General features: G+C 42.1%; 1 protein-coding gene across 1 annotated transcript in view; it reads left to right on the top strand.

The window, feature by feature from the left end:
* Positions 1–12,029: 12,029 nt before the first annotated feature.
* The window catches only part of PDE6A (phosphodiesterase 6A), a 59,908-nt gene continuing 59,032 nt past the window's right edge, over positions 12,030–12,905 (top strand). The window contains 1 exon segment of the mRNA NM_001003073.1: positions 12,030–12,600. Coding sequence (NP_001003073.1) covers positions 12,127–12,600 — 474 coding nt within the window. The 5' untranslated portion in view covers positions 12,030–12,126.

Consider the following 12,905-nt stretch of genomic DNA (forward strand, 5'->3'; position numbering starts at 1 on the left):
CTAGAGATGATCCTCATGTTTCCATCAACCATCAGATCCAGAGCTTCCAGAAGTCACAAGCCGTATTGGGAATCAGAACACCTGGATTCTACTCCTCTTGCTGTCCCTTGTAACCAGAGTTAAGTCAATAGACATGATGAGTGTTCTCATGTCTCCAATATAGTTAGTTGATTGCTCCCGGCCTCCCAACTCACACCTCATGTACCCCTCCTTCCAAGTCCTGGAGAGGGTCAAGTAAAACAACGAATGTAAAGTACTTTGCCGACTCCCTGTAGGCTACAAAACATACAATGGCAACAGATGCTGATTTCTGGATGTATATTTCTGGATGCACAAAACTCTTTCCATTTATTTTATTTAATCCTTATAGCCACTTTCAAGGAGGTCCTGTAGGTGAGGAAATGAGACTCAGAGGTGTTAGGTGACTTGCCCAAGGTCCCAGCTAATAAGTGACATAGATATGATTTTAACTCAGTTACATCTGACTGCAAAGCCCACTTTTAACCACCACACCCACTATTTTGGTCAAATGTAAAAATCGACCTTGCATCCTTGCATGTAATAGACACCAATAAAAACTGCCGTCTATTTAATAATGGCTATGGTTTTCTTTCCCTTATTCCATATTTTTAATCCACATTATGGATGAGGAAACTGAGGGTCCGAATATTAAGTTATTTAAGAGGTCACACAACTGGTAAGTAGCGGATTTTGAGGTGGGATAGAGATGGATTTTGGAAATGCCAGATGCCAAGACACAAGAACGGGTGCTATGACCTAATGCAAGGGGAAGGTGCTAGAGAGGAAGTTTAGGCAAGTCATTGGTGCCTCTCTCCTTCCCAGTTCAGCATCTCCAACTGCAACTTAATGCAGTGGGCCTCTGTGCCTCCCTTCACACACATGCCCAGGGCCCCTGGAAGCGGACTTTGGTCTGCCATTCCTACCTTATCCTCGTCAATGCTTAGGTCCCTGCAGGAATCTAAGAGGCAAAACAGATTACCAAATCCCTGCTATTCTGCTTTTCCTCAATAACAGGAGGTCAGCTGCCCCAGCCAGCCAGAACCCAGATCTGTTTATCCCTCCCATGTAAGCCTGGATATTTTCCTCCTGTTGGTCTCAGGGTTCACAGAGGTGCTGGCAGCTGGAAGGTCACGTATTATAGCCATTACTCTGTCCTAAACTGCTTTCCAAAGTGTAACTAAACTTGAGGGTGTTGTGGGTCAACAAGTAAGTCATTTCAGGTGAGAGGCCACGTCAGGATTTACCTCTGCAGCACTTTCTGACCAGTCACACTTCCCAGGTAGGACAGGTCACTTGCTCGGAGGCCTTGCTATAGTGGGCCCCAGACTGACTCCCATTATTGAATAGGCTATTCCCGATTTGCTATTCTGATTTATTTTCACTGCTATGGGTTAATTTTACTTTTTTAAAAATGTGATTGTTCTTGAAAATGGGTAACATGTATAAGTAAATAAATTCAATAGATCAAAGAGTTTAGGATGAAAAGTAAGTCTCCCACACTATCCATTCTTACCCCATTGTTCCTTCTGGAGTCAAACACAGCACCGGTTTCCTGTGTTAGCTTCCGGTTATTCTATACCAGCAGTTCTCAATCCTGGCTATACATCAGAATCTCCTGGAGAACTTTTTTATTTTTAAGATTATATTTATTTATTCATGAGAAACATGGAAAGAGGCAGAGAAATAGGCAGAGGGAGAAGCAGGCTCCCTGTGGGAAGTGTGATGTGGGACTAGATCCCAGGACCCCAGAACCCCAGGATCACAACCTGAACCAAAGGCAGACGCTCAACCACTGGGTCAGCCAGGTGTCCCTCTCTTAGAGAACTTTTAAAAGATAACAATGTTTGGGTCCCATTCCCAGATATTATGATCGAATTCTAGTAGAATGCCTGAGCTCAGGCATTGATATATTCTTAAAAAACCCAGGAGATTCTAATGCCAACACAGGATTGGCAAACCAGTGATCTATGCATATACAAAACTATTTCTTTTTATTTTTTTTTATTTTTTTTTATTTTTTTTTTTACTATTTTTTTTTAAATAAAAGGGACAATATACACTATTTTACACTTTTAAAAAATTAATATTATACATTGAAGACTGTTCCATATCAGTGCATAAAGAGCTGCTTTCTGGCTATCTACTGCTGAATAACGAATCACTCCAAAACTTTTAGTGGCTCATCATTTTGCTAATTTGCAGTTTCTGTGGGTCAGGAATTTGCTAAGAGCTTGACTGGGTGGTGTCTCATAGACCTATAGTCAGAAAGTGGCCAGGTTGGGGACAGGGCATAGGGATCAAGCTGAAGGCTGTCTGGGCCTCTCCTTGTGGCTCTGTGTGGGCCAGTTTGTGCTTCCTCACACTATGGCAGTCTCAGAGAAGTCTCTGTTTAAATGACAGCTAAAGGCTTCTAGAGCCAGTGTTCCACCAAAAAGGACACTGGATAAGCCTTTTACAATCCAGCCTTCCCGCCTTGAAAGGCTCATAGCTTCACTTCTATTGCACTGAGTAGGTTGAAAATCATAAAAGCCTGACCAAGGGGTGCTGACTATGTGGTTCAGTTGGTTAAGCTCAGATCTTGATCTCAGGGTCTTGAGTTCAAGCCCTACATTGGGCTCCATGCTTTCTGTAGGCATGGAGAAAAAGAAAAAAAGAAAAAGAAAAAAAGAAAAGAAAGAAAGAAAAGAAAAGAAAAGAAAAAAAGGAAAAGAAAAGAAAAGAAAAAAGAAAAGAGAAAAGAAAAGAAAGAAAAGAAAAGAAAAGAAAAGAAAAGAGAAAAGAAAAGAAAGAAAAGAAAAGAAAAGAAGAAAAGAAAAGAAAAGAAAAGAAAAGGAGGGAAGGAAGGAAGGAAAGAGCAAGCGAGCCTAACTAATTTCAAGGGTAGGGCAGTAGACCCCAAATCTCCATGGGAGAGGTGTCAAAGTCACATTATAAGAAGGAGTGGGATGGGAAATATTTTTTTTTAAGATTTTATTTATTCATGAGAGACACGCACAGACAGAGGCAGAGACATAGGCAGAGGGAGAAGCAGGCTCCCCACAAGGAGCCCGATGTGGGACTTGATCCCAGACCCCAGGATCATGCCCTGAGCCAAAAGCAGACACTCAACCACCCAGGCATCCCTGGGATGGGAAATATTATGGCTATCTTTGGTCACAGCAGCTGAATAATATTCCAATGTTTGGGTATACTGTCATTTATTTAAGCATTGAGGGACATTTATGTTGTTTCCATTCTTTTAATATTACAAAGGGTGCTTTGAACTATTATGGATGTTTTCCTTCTGCTCCCTATCCCCACTCCTTAGAAGGGGCTTGGTCTTTTGATCACTTACCTCTCAGGGCCACTGTGCAGCAGGACAGGAAGTAACCATTCTCAGGCTCAAGAAGAGATCCCCTCCCTCTTTGGACCTTTGAGGGAAATTGTGCTGAACTGTCCCAGACAAGGAAAGAATGGAGAGCCAAGTCATTGGGGGAAAGGAGATTTTTGAAAGCCTCCCTAAGGTTGATGTGGGCTTGGCCTTGTAGGACACTTGAGTGGCAAGGATCTAGACCTTTCTCTACCCTGGGCAGGCAGGAAATCCTCCCACATGGGTTGCCCTGGAAGGCTGGAGGACCTTTGAGCCCCTGGGAAGAGGAGAATTGTGGGCCTTTCAGGGGCCATACCAAACTGAAAGAGGGGCACATTTATGGTATCAGGGTGAACGGAAGGCCAGAGGGCTGTTCCCTGGCTGCCCTGAGTTAGACTGACAGACTTTCACATGAACCTGGGGTGGGCAGCAATCATAATAATTATCCAGATTAATATCTTGCCAGCACTGTGGGATGGGGGCTTGGAACAGAGAACATTTAATCTGGAGAAAGAAAAGACATGTGACTCTTAACCAGGGTAAAAAAGCATAATTCACTTTTCCTACAAATATTTAGGTACAGAAAGTAATCTGTTATTTGACTTGTCCCAGCAATCACAAGCCCCAGAGTTCCAGATTTGTTCCTTCACAGGTATGTGCCAGGTGCTATGGGAGACGGTCATTCAAAATAGAACATGATCTTTGCATTAAAATATTGACTTTCCCACTACTTCTTTACTTAAACTTTTACTTAAACTTTCGTATTTTGGGATAGCCAAGGAAAATCTTCAAAGATTAGTAATGAAGTTGTTCTGTCTTTCAGGTCAAGTTTTTTAATAACAAGGTAAGAAGATAACCAGGCAAGTATGCAAAGGTTTCACCACAAAAGTATTCATTGAGAATACCAAAAAATTCGAAAGAGCCTAAATAACCAACAGCTAGAAATACATTAGACAAGTTATGATTCAGCCACCCAACAGAAGTCTATGAGGCCATTAAAGAAGAATATTTAATGGCACAGAAAGATGTTTGCATATGTTATTAAACAAATAAAATACAAGATTACATAGTCACAGTTACATTATGAACATATTTATATGATTAGAAAAGAAGGATGTACATCAAAATGTTTCTCTGGGTGGTAACCATTCTGTTCTTTTTATTTGCCTGTATTTCCTCAATTTTCTACAACAAGATGTATAACTTTATAAAGAGAAAAATAACAAGAATTTTTGCTTAGAAAAGAATAGGAAAATAGATATATTTGCATTACTTCTGTTTTCTACAAATACCACTGCCTCATATTCCACTATATTATCATTATTAAAGGTTACATTTATTGAGAACTGGCCATCAACCAAGTTCAATAGATACACTGTCTCCAATCCTCACAACAGCGCTATAAGTATTGTTATCCACAATCTGCACATGAGAAAACTGGGACTAGAGATTAAGTAATCTGCCAAATGTCAAAGTTTGTGAATGATATAGGAAGAGGATTCAAACTCAAACCACTCTGGATCCAAAGCCCAGGTATACTCTCCTATTTGTTGCCTTTCTACTGCTATGGTCACAGGGCAGGTATTTAGGACCTAATTTTACTTGTCTTTTCAGGATTCCCTAGAGTTCCTAACTATTTTTGAGTTACAGATTCCTTTCAGAATCTGACCTTTGAGAAAATGAACAGAAGGTTAAAATGCACTTAGGACAAACTTCTACTAGACGCATCCACTGACCCATATAAGACCCTGAAAGTCAAACAAGGAGAACATCATGGACTAGCCGAGTAGCAAGGATCGACCAACAGGTAACCCAAGGAGTTGAATAAAGTTACTAAGTCAACAGATGACTGGACAATTAGGAAATGATAACAACTGTAGGTCAAGGGTATGAACACGTGAAACATGGAAGTGAGCCAAGCTAAGTATAAACGAGGGTGGAGACCAACCAAACTATTTCTTTCAGCAGTTCTAAGGATGTAGCCAGAGAATGGCCTTCTCTTTTGTGGCCTCACAAGGACATGGGGTTTGGCAAGCCTGGAGAGGAAAGGCCTTCAACCAAGAAATGGAGACCAAGTCAACATTGGACACCAGTGAAATGTTCTGAAGGGGGCCACACAGTGCCAAGTTTCCTATAGGGATCCAATAACACACAAATTACCCAGGCCTACCCCATTCTTTCTTATGTTTCTCTTTCCCAGTCAGCCAGGATGTCTTCAACAGCCTTCCTCTTGCTTCTATGCCCACTCACTTCTCTTCACTCTCTCAACCTTCATCCTAGACCTGTTCTTTTCCTCTGGGAAGATTGAGACAGCTTCCTTACTGACTTCCTAGCCCCAGACTCATCTTTCTAATGCTGGTGTTTGAAACCTCTTTGCCAAGTCCTCAGCTTGTATACCTTCAAAGACAGGGAGCACACTATCTTCAAGTTAATCCAGCTCGTCTTTGAAAGTTGTGATAACTAATGACAATAGGATAACTACTTTTAAATTGAACCATATATAAATTGTTGTTTGTGTAGGACAAAAATAGTCAAATGGGATGATTTCATAGAGTTCACCTTAATATGCACTGGGTAATACATCGCTGGGCATTATACTATAAATTATCTCAATCTCCACTACAGTCATGGAAAAGCATTCTAATTTTAGAGAAAAGCAAAATGAGGTCCAGGAGAAACTCAATAATTTACAGAAATAGTAAGTGACAGGCCCAGGGTCAGTCTCAGATCTGACTCCTGAGCTCTACCTCTTACACACTCTGGGTATTGCCTTCTTATAATAACCTATTCCTCTGTCCTCCTCCCTGGATCCTCTCTGAACAAACTGGCACACTCTCCATCCCCAACATCCTTTCAGAGCTTCCTCCCAACTGAATATCTCTGGTTCCTTCACTATTGCTATTTATAAGAGGGATAAATGGTGGGGAGCCCATGGAGACCTTTCACCCAGCACTAGAATTTGTGGAACTAATATGCTGATCATTCCCATTCAAAATGATCCCAAATTTCAGAGTCCTATTCTTTCCAAAAAAAAGTGTCTCACAAAACACCTTTCCACAATGCATCTTCTTGACCCAGTTGGTTCCTTGCTATGTCCTATTTCTTTCCTTATACCCTCCTTTTACCTTCAAATTCAGAGTCATAAAATAACCCATGGACCCAGCAATTACACAGCCTGGGTATATACCCAATAAAACTGAAGGCTTATCTCCATATAAAGACTTGTGCGTGGATGTTCATAACAGCCACAAAGTGAAATAACCAAATGTCCATCAACAAATAAATGGATAAACAAAATGTGGTATATCTATACAGTGGAACATTATTCAGTCATAAAGAGGAATGGAGTTCTGATACATGTAACATGGTTGAACCTTGAAAACATTACGCTATATGAAAGTAGTCAGACACAAAGGGCCACATATTGAATAATTCCATTTCTATAAAATGTCCAGAAGAGGCAAACCATTAGAGAGAGAAAATAGATTAGTGGTAACCAGGGGATGAAAAAGTAGATCATTGGTGGCATATCATAACAAATATACTAAACAAAAAAACAAAAATGCTGAATTGTACAATTTAAAATGGTGGATTTTATGTTATGTGAATCAGTTCTCAATTTAAAAAATTTTTAAGTCACCTATGATTTGAGTCATCTAACTTTTCAAAACTTTTCACTTTTTTCACCCATGAAACATGGATCCTGGAATAGAGATCATTCTAAATAAATGGTTCTAGGTAGTCTTTCAAAAGAATCCTTTAGCAAGGCTTATGGTCAGGGATGGACAAGTCAGCTGTTTCAGGTCAGTCATCCTGAGCCCATCTGGAGTCATGGATCCAGATGTGTTTGAGACACATTATTAGATGTTTCTGTGAACTGGGAAATCAACAAAACCTTGAAGGAAGACAAGACTTTTTCAAAGTCACAGAATGAATCAGTGGCATTGCTGGGCCTACAGTCTTGTTTTCTTCTTTCTAGTAGCATTGTTTCTTTTTCAAGACTAGACTACAGAAAAAAATCTTTCCTAACCCTACTGCTAGTCCCTGCTCCCAATAAAAGAAGTTTCAGATTTCCTTCTGCTGATACCTGAAATCAGAACCATTTGGCAAGCAAGGTAGGAGGTCACCTGCTGCAAACATCTGCTTATATGTACCTACCCAATGATTAGAACTGAAGTTTTTCAACAGGCTCGATTTCCTCATTCTGGCATATTGAAAAATGAGGCGAAAGTAGATTTCTTACAAAACTCTTGCTTCCTTGATGGGCACTAAGGAGGGGACTTGATGGGATGAACACTGTGTATTACACTATATGTTGGCAAATTGAATTTAAATAAAATATTTTTAAAAAAACAGTTGCTTCCTAAGCCAGTTGCAACTAACCCAATATAACCCGTTGGTATATTATGATAAAATACTTGGGCTGGGCTTTTTTGGAGATTTTAAGAAAAAGTAAAGTTTTACTCCTATCTTCAAAGAGCTTGAGTTTGGTGAGAGGACAGATGAGCAGAAGTAATACAACCTAGAATGAAGAAACTCCTATTGGAATGGAAGGAAACCAATAGCTTAGGGGTTCCAAATAGAAAAAGAGTCTAATTGAGGCATCAAAGAATCCATGGAGGGAATGGCATTTGAACTGGACAAACAGCGGGCATGGCAGGTATGAAGGTGCAAAAACCAGAATGAAAAACAGTAGGGTGGAGCTTATAGTGTTTACAGAGAAATTGTGAAAAACAAAGCAGAAAGAGTTTTGGAGCCACATTCTGGATTTCTGTTAATGCTGAGATTAAGAAAAATTGCTGGGACACCTGGGTGGCTCAGTGGTTGGGTGCCTGCCTTTGGCTCAGGTCGTGATCCCAGGATCCGGGATTGAGTCCCACATTGGGCTCCCTGTGAGGAGACTGCTTCTCCCTCTGCCTATGTCTCTGCCACTCTCTCTCTCTCTCTCTCTCTCTCTCTCTCTGTCTCTCATGAATAAATAAATATATCTTAAAAAAAAAAAAGAAAAATCGCTTACTTTCTGATGGGAGGGGTGGGGGTAAGAACAGTCTCATATACTCTGGTATAGCCTTGGAGAGCAAAAGTAGCATTCTTTATCTAAATGCTTAGAGAGCTATAAGCTGGATCTCCCTTCTAGGTTTTTCTTGTTTGTTTGCTTTTTGTTTTTTGTTTTTTACTAAAAAATATAATGATGTTCGTTACAGCATTGTTTATAATACATGAAAATTATGAACAACCTAAATGTCTAACTGTAAAGTAGTGGTTCTCAACAGAGGTGATTATGACTCTAGAGAACATTCAGAAATGTCTGGATTTATTTTTGGTTGCTGTCACAATTTGAAGAATTCTAGTCTAGTAGATGGAGGTCAGGTGACTAGTAGGTGTCTAGTAGGTGGAGGCCAGGGATGCTGCTAAACATCCTACAATATGTAAGACAGTCTCTAGAGCAAAGAGTTACTAGGCCCAAAATGTTGAAAGTGTCAAGATTGATACTATGTATATATTTTTTACTTTTATGCCTAAATCTTTAAAATACATATTTTAATATCTTCCAAAAGAATATATATATTCCATATATTTAAAAATATCCAAAAAATATTGCAATGGTAATATCTGGAATTATGTTTAATTTCAGTATTTTTCCTTTGTGTCTTCTTGTCTTTTCCAAATCATACTCAAGAATATATAGGAATTTTTATTTTGTATGAGTCAGGTTTCTCTAGAGAATTGGCTCACGTGGTTATGGAGAAGTCCCACAATCTGCTATCTGCAAACTGGAGAACCAGGAAAGCCATTGGTATAATTCAGTCTGTGTCCAAAGGCCTGAGAACCAAGGATCAAAGGTGGAAGTCCTAGTCTGAATCTGAGAACCAGGGGTGCCAATATCCATGGGCAGTAGAAGATAGATGTCCCAGTTCAGGCAGAGGGCACATTCTCCCTTCCTCCACCTTCTGTTCTAGTCAGGCCTTCTACTGATTGGGTGATGCCCACCTGTACTGGTGAGAGAGATCTACTTAGCTTACTGATTCAAGTGCCAATCTCTTGTAAAAGCATCCTCCTAGACACACTGAGAATTATGTTTTACCAGCTATCTGGATAGCCCTTACCCCGTCAAGTTGGCATCTAAAATTAACCATTCCAGACTTACAATTAAAACAATTTTGGGGGACAGCCCTGGTGGCTCAGCGGTTTAGCACTGCCCTGGGCCTACAGAGTGATCCTGGAGACCTGGGATCGAGTCCCACGTTGGGCTCCCTGCATGGAGCCTGCTTCTCCCTCTGCCTGTGTCTCTGCCTCTCTCTCTCACTCTCTCTCTCTCTGTCTCTCAAGAATAAATAAATAAAATCTTTAAAAAAAAAAACAATTTTGGGGGCAGCCCGGGTGACTCAGCAGCTTAGCACTGCCTGCAGCCCCAGGCATGATCCTAGAGACCTGGGGAGTCCCAAGTCAGGCTCCCTGCATGGAGCCTGCTTCTCTCTCTGCCTGTGTCTCTGCCTCTCTCTCTCTTTTTGTGTCTCTCATGAATAAAAAATTAAATCTTTTTAAAAAATAAAATAAAAATAAAACAGTTTTTTACTGAGCATCAAGAATGTGCCAGGCAGCATTGCAAGGCCTAGGGAATCAGCCCTGGCAGGTCCCCACCTCATAGAACTCACAGTATAGATGTGAAGACAATCAATTGACAAAGAAATGAAACACAAACAAGATAATTTCTAACAGTAATAAATTAAATAGAAGAGATAAATAGTATGATGTAACAGAAAGAACCTGAGGAGGGCTGTACTTGGAATAAGATCACTAGAAATGACTAACTTGAGCAGAGACCTGGAGGTTGAGAAGGAGCTTGTATGCAGAGCTGTGGAAGAGCATTGCAGGCAGAGGGCTCAGGTTATTTATGGTGGGAATGTTTGCAGAAATTCAGGTTGCTGAGTGGCCTGCCAGACTGAGCGGTCACCTGTGTACACAGGGCTAAATGGGCACAATACTCTAAGAATTTACTACACACTACAATAAAGGAAGTAATCTACTCTCCATTAAAGTTCATTTGCAAAGTTCAGAGTGCCAGCAAGAGTCCATTGGTCTTGCGATGCCTGAGGTGAGTGGCTCAGCAGTTGAGTGTCTCTGCCTTTGGCCCAGGGTGTGATCTGGGACCGAGTCCCACATCGGGCTCCCTGCATGGAGCCTGCTTCTCCCTCTGCCTGTGTCTCTGCCTCTCTCTCTCTCTCTCTCTCTCTCTCTCTCGCTGTCATAAATAAATAAATAAATAAATAAATAAATACATAAATAAATAAATAAATATCTTTTTTTAAAAAAGTCTATTAGCCTGCATTCCACAGTGTTTACAAGACAGAGACACCAGGCTCTCACATGTATATTCACGGAAACAAAAGTACAGAAAGAAAATGTTCTCCTCCTCCCCTATTGTCCTGGAGGGTACTTCAATGAAGATTCTGGTGTTTTCAAGATTCAAAAAGAGCCGATAGCATTTAGACTCTCGTGTGCATTTCTGACTGACAATCCCAAAAGGTACAGATCGTATCCAGAAAAACCACATTAAAGTATCAAGAGAAAGATAGGGGGTGGGGGTGGGGGTGGGGGGGAGATGCAGTCAAGGGAAATAGATTTTAAAGGTAAGTCTCTACAGAAAGGACAGAAACAAAAATGCTCACTAGAGGTTACCTCTGAGTAGCAAGATTATGGGGGACTTTAATGATCTTCTTTGCGTATTTTCTGCAGTGAACATGTGTTTTGTAATGAAAGAAAAAGTATGAATGGCGTTATTTTTATGAGGGCACCTCGAATTCTACAGTTAAAGGGTCGTTGAAATCTAAAGCTGGGAAAGGCTTTGATGCAGATTCTGAAATCGGGGCCCATTAAGTGCCAGAGCCGCACCGAACACAGGGAAGCAGGCGGATTGGCGAGCCGGCGCAGTGAAGCTGGACTGCGGGGGCCCTGGGAAAGGGGGCACAGAAGGGTAGGGGTGACAGCCAGGGGGGCTGGGGGCTGGGTGGGCAGTTGCTCTCGGCTCTGGCCATTCCAGTAGAAAGCAGGCCCAGGGTCGTTAGGTCTTCCAATTCTCCAGGAGAAGCTGAACGAATCTCAACAGCATAGGTAGGCTTCTGTGTCAAACACTGAAGAAAAACACCCTGCAGGGCAGAGAAAACACACCTCCGTTAGTAGCAGTTGGTCCTGTGCTGCCCTCTGCCTTGGGGTGGTTTTTGTTTTTTTTGGTTTTTGTTTTAAGATTTTATTTACTTATTCATGAGAGACACACAAAGAGAGAGAGAGAGAAGCAGAGACACAAGCAGAGGGAGAAGCAGGCCCCATGCAGGGAGCCTAATGGGGGACTCGATCCCAGGTCCCCAGGATCAGGCCCTGGGCTGAAGGCGGCACTAAACCACTGAGCCACCCGGGCTGCCCCTGGTTTTTGTTTTGCCCACCTCCTGCTCTGTCTAGAAATCCCTTCTCAGCTGTTAGGCCAAGGTGAAAAGGAAATGCTCACCTTCTCCCGTCTGGGGCCTGGCAGCATCTGGAACCCTCTTGATCCTCATAATCCTTGTTCTCAGGAAATATTAATAATTTAATCTCCTGAGCCCGAGCTCTGTGCCTCACCTCTACAGCCGTAGTGGCCACATCCCACAGAAGCCCAGGTGGGAACAAAACACCTCCTGACTCTGTCTTGCCCCCAGCTATAGACCTTCCCTGGGCAGGCCAGCTTTAGGCTCTCCTGGGAAGTAGCCAGCGGGATTCCAGTCATGGGTGAGGTGACAGCAGAGCAGGTGGAGAAGTTCCTGGACTCGAATATTATCTTTGCCAAACAGTACTACAACCTCCGCTACCGGGCCAAGGTCATCTCAGACATGCTGGGGGCCAAGGAGGCAGCGGTGGACTTCAGCAACTACCACTCGCTGAGCAGTGTGGAGGAGAGTGAAATCATCTTTGACCTCCTGCGAGACTTCCAGGAGAATTTGCAGGCCGAGAGATGCATCTTCAATGTCATGAAGAAGCTGTGCTTCCTCCTTCAGGCAGATCGCATGAGCCTGTTCATGTACAGGGTCCGAAATGGCATCGCAGAGCTAGCCACCCGGCTCTTCAATGTCCACAAGGATGCTGTCCTTGAGGAATGCCTGGTGGCGCCCGACTCAGAGATTGTGTTCCCCCTGGACATGGGTGTGGTGGGTCACGTTGCCCACTCTAAAAAGATCGCCAACGTCGTCAACACAGAAGAGGTACCCTCTTCCCCAATGAGAAGGGGCGCAGGGAGGCATTATTTCCTGGGGTCCTGGGCGGGTTCAAGTGAGGAGAGAGAGCTGCTGGCCATCAATGCTGGGATGGTGAAAGTTTGGTGCTTCTCTTAATTTATTTATTTATACAATTTTATTTGGAAAAAAATCCAAACCTAACAGAAGAGCTTAAAAATAGTACAGACAACTATATGTCTTTCATCCAAGTTCATTCCTTGCCACATTTGCTTTATTGCTCCATTTTTCTGACCCATTTGGGAGTCCATAGCAGACAACATGCTGCGTATTTC

Source organism: Canis lupus, chromosome 4 (assembly GCF_011100685.1).
Source record: "Canis lupus familiaris isolate Mischka breed German Shepherd chromosome 4, alternate assembly UU_Cfam_GSD_1.0, whole genome shotgun sequence".
Classification (NCBI taxonomy): Eukaryota; Metazoa; Chordata; class Mammalia; order Carnivora; family Canidae; genus Canis; species Canis lupus.